Source organism: Orycteropus afer, unplaced genomic scaffold, assembly GCF_000298275.1.
Source record: "Orycteropus afer afer isolate SDZICR_OR568_19922 unplaced genomic scaffold, OryAfe1.0 scaffold00268, whole genome shotgun sequence".
Lineage (NCBI taxonomy): Eukaryota > Metazoa > Chordata > Mammalia > Tubulidentata > Orycteropodidae > Orycteropus > Orycteropus afer.
This window is the reverse complement of record NW_006921855.1, coordinates 4,001,095-4,003,076: the sequence shown is the minus strand read 5'-3', so window position 1 is coordinate 4,003,076 and position 1,982 is coordinate 4,001,095. Positions and strand designations below refer to the sequence as shown.

At 36.5% G+C, this 1,982-nt stretch overlaps 1 protein-coding gene across 1 annotated transcript in view; it reads left to right on the top strand.

Annotated features, from left to right (window-relative positions):
• Nucleotides 1-1,982, top strand: part of GLRA3 (glycine receptor alpha 3) — a 433,080-nt gene that overhangs the window by 125,806 nt on the left and 305,292 nt on the right. Inside the window, 1 exon segment of the mRNA XM_007950352.2 lies at nt 576-587. Coding sequence (XP_007948543.2) covers nt 576-587 — 12 coding nt within the window.

The following is a 1,982-nucleotide window of genomic DNA, read 5'->3' as shown; positions in this document are numbered from 1 at the left end:
TATCTTCTGTGTCTGTGTTAATTGGTTTCCCTTTTCTTTGTTGAAGAGGGTCTGTGCAATCTTTCTGCCTAGTCCGCCATCTTGCCCCGCCTCTTCTTGTGTTTGGTTTTAATGTAACTATTAATATTAATAACAAGATTTGTGGTAAGATAATGAAATCTTTGAATGTCATAAGATGATGGTTGGGAAACATCATCATATGATTGAGTAAAAAATAACATCATCATATGATTGATTAAAAAATGATAGAATCATGCCAATGGTTCAGATTTTGACTGTGTTACTTATCAATATGTTATGTATCCCCTCTGGGCTTTAATTCTCTAATTTACAGAATGGTGGAAAGCATTCACTTTCAGGGTTACTATGAATAAATATTTCCTATGCTATCAGGGTTACCAAGAATAAATTACTTCTATGAATCAGCTAACACAGTACCTAGCAACTAGAAGTGCTTAATATTTTAGTGATCCCTACTCCTACTACACACTAGAAGGCATTTTTCATGTTTCTTATTCAATATGGTGTGCACAGGTTTTAGATACTTGAAAAAAGGTGAATGAATGGTCCTTTAGAATAAAACCTAGGTTTCATGATGAGTGCTATATCAGACATTTGCAGGAGGCTTCCTGTAATGTAGAATGGTGGAATGAAGATGTCTGTAAATTCACTCTTTCATAAAACCAACAAAAACATGGCAAAATTATCATAATTAACTTTTCCATAACCCTGAAAGTTAATGAAAAGCTTATTAAAATCTGCAGAGTTATCATTCAAGAAAAATTACTGAATCTCAGTTAAACAGTGGGTGTTTTAACTTGATCTACCCAAATACACCATTTGCCACTACACAGTAGCTTCCAAAACCAGAAGCCTTAAAACAATGAAAGCTGAGGGAAAATACCAGTTTTGATCAAAGAGGAAGTATACCATGTTAGAACACCTCAAGAAGTCCCATTGGAGCATTTTCATTTGGTGGCCTGTCTAGAAGCTCCCTGGAAAAGCTTCATTCAAAAAGGGCTATCATTACATTCAAAAAGGGCTATCATTATTAGACTTAATTCATTGGGAAAAGTCCTTTTCCCAGTATATTTGTTAAAAATAATTAGCTATTGTGTTTAATATTGCAGCTATGTAAGGCTATGATATCAGTTAAGCCAAACAAAAGCCTAACCAAAAATTTAAAAATAACATCTGGGGAATGAGATGTCCATAGGCAGCTTTGAGAGTCTCTGATATATTCTTGTGCATATAGAAGGCCACATCCATTTGCAGGGCTTTTTACATGCAAAGGAATGATGTGAGAAAAGCCCCAATCTCTCACCATGGCTGACCTTCAAGACCTGCACAAGCAGGTAGTTAAGACTAAAGTCAAGTTGTAAACTGCATGGATATTGAAGGCATGCCCCAACACACACACACACACACACACACACACACACACACACACCATTTGGCAAAGGGGAGAATACTTATTGGTTCAAGAAATTTAAAGAAATCTTTGACCAATCACTAGTTGACCACTAAGCTTACTGAGTAGAGACTTTAGTGACTTCACATTACATAGAATACAGACATTGTAGTATTAGGTCAGGTAAGTCATCATACAAACAAAAAACAAAGAAATAATCAACTAGAACAACAAAACATGGATTGGAAAGGAGGGACATAATTTCCAGAATTGCTATATTACCTAGAGCATCCAGTTTTCAAATATTCAACGTATCCAGCTATGTTGCTGTTGTTAGGTTCCTTTGAGTCTGCCTGACTCATAGTGACCCTATATACAACAGAAAGAAACACTGGCCAATCCCACATCAGTCTCATAATACTTGCTACATGCAAGACAATCATTGCAGCCTCTGTGTCAATCCATTTCATTGAGGTTCTTCCCCTTTTTCACTGACACTCTGCTTTACTAAGCATGAAATCCTTCTCCAGGGCATGGCCCCTTCTGACAACATCACCAAAGTAGGTGAGAC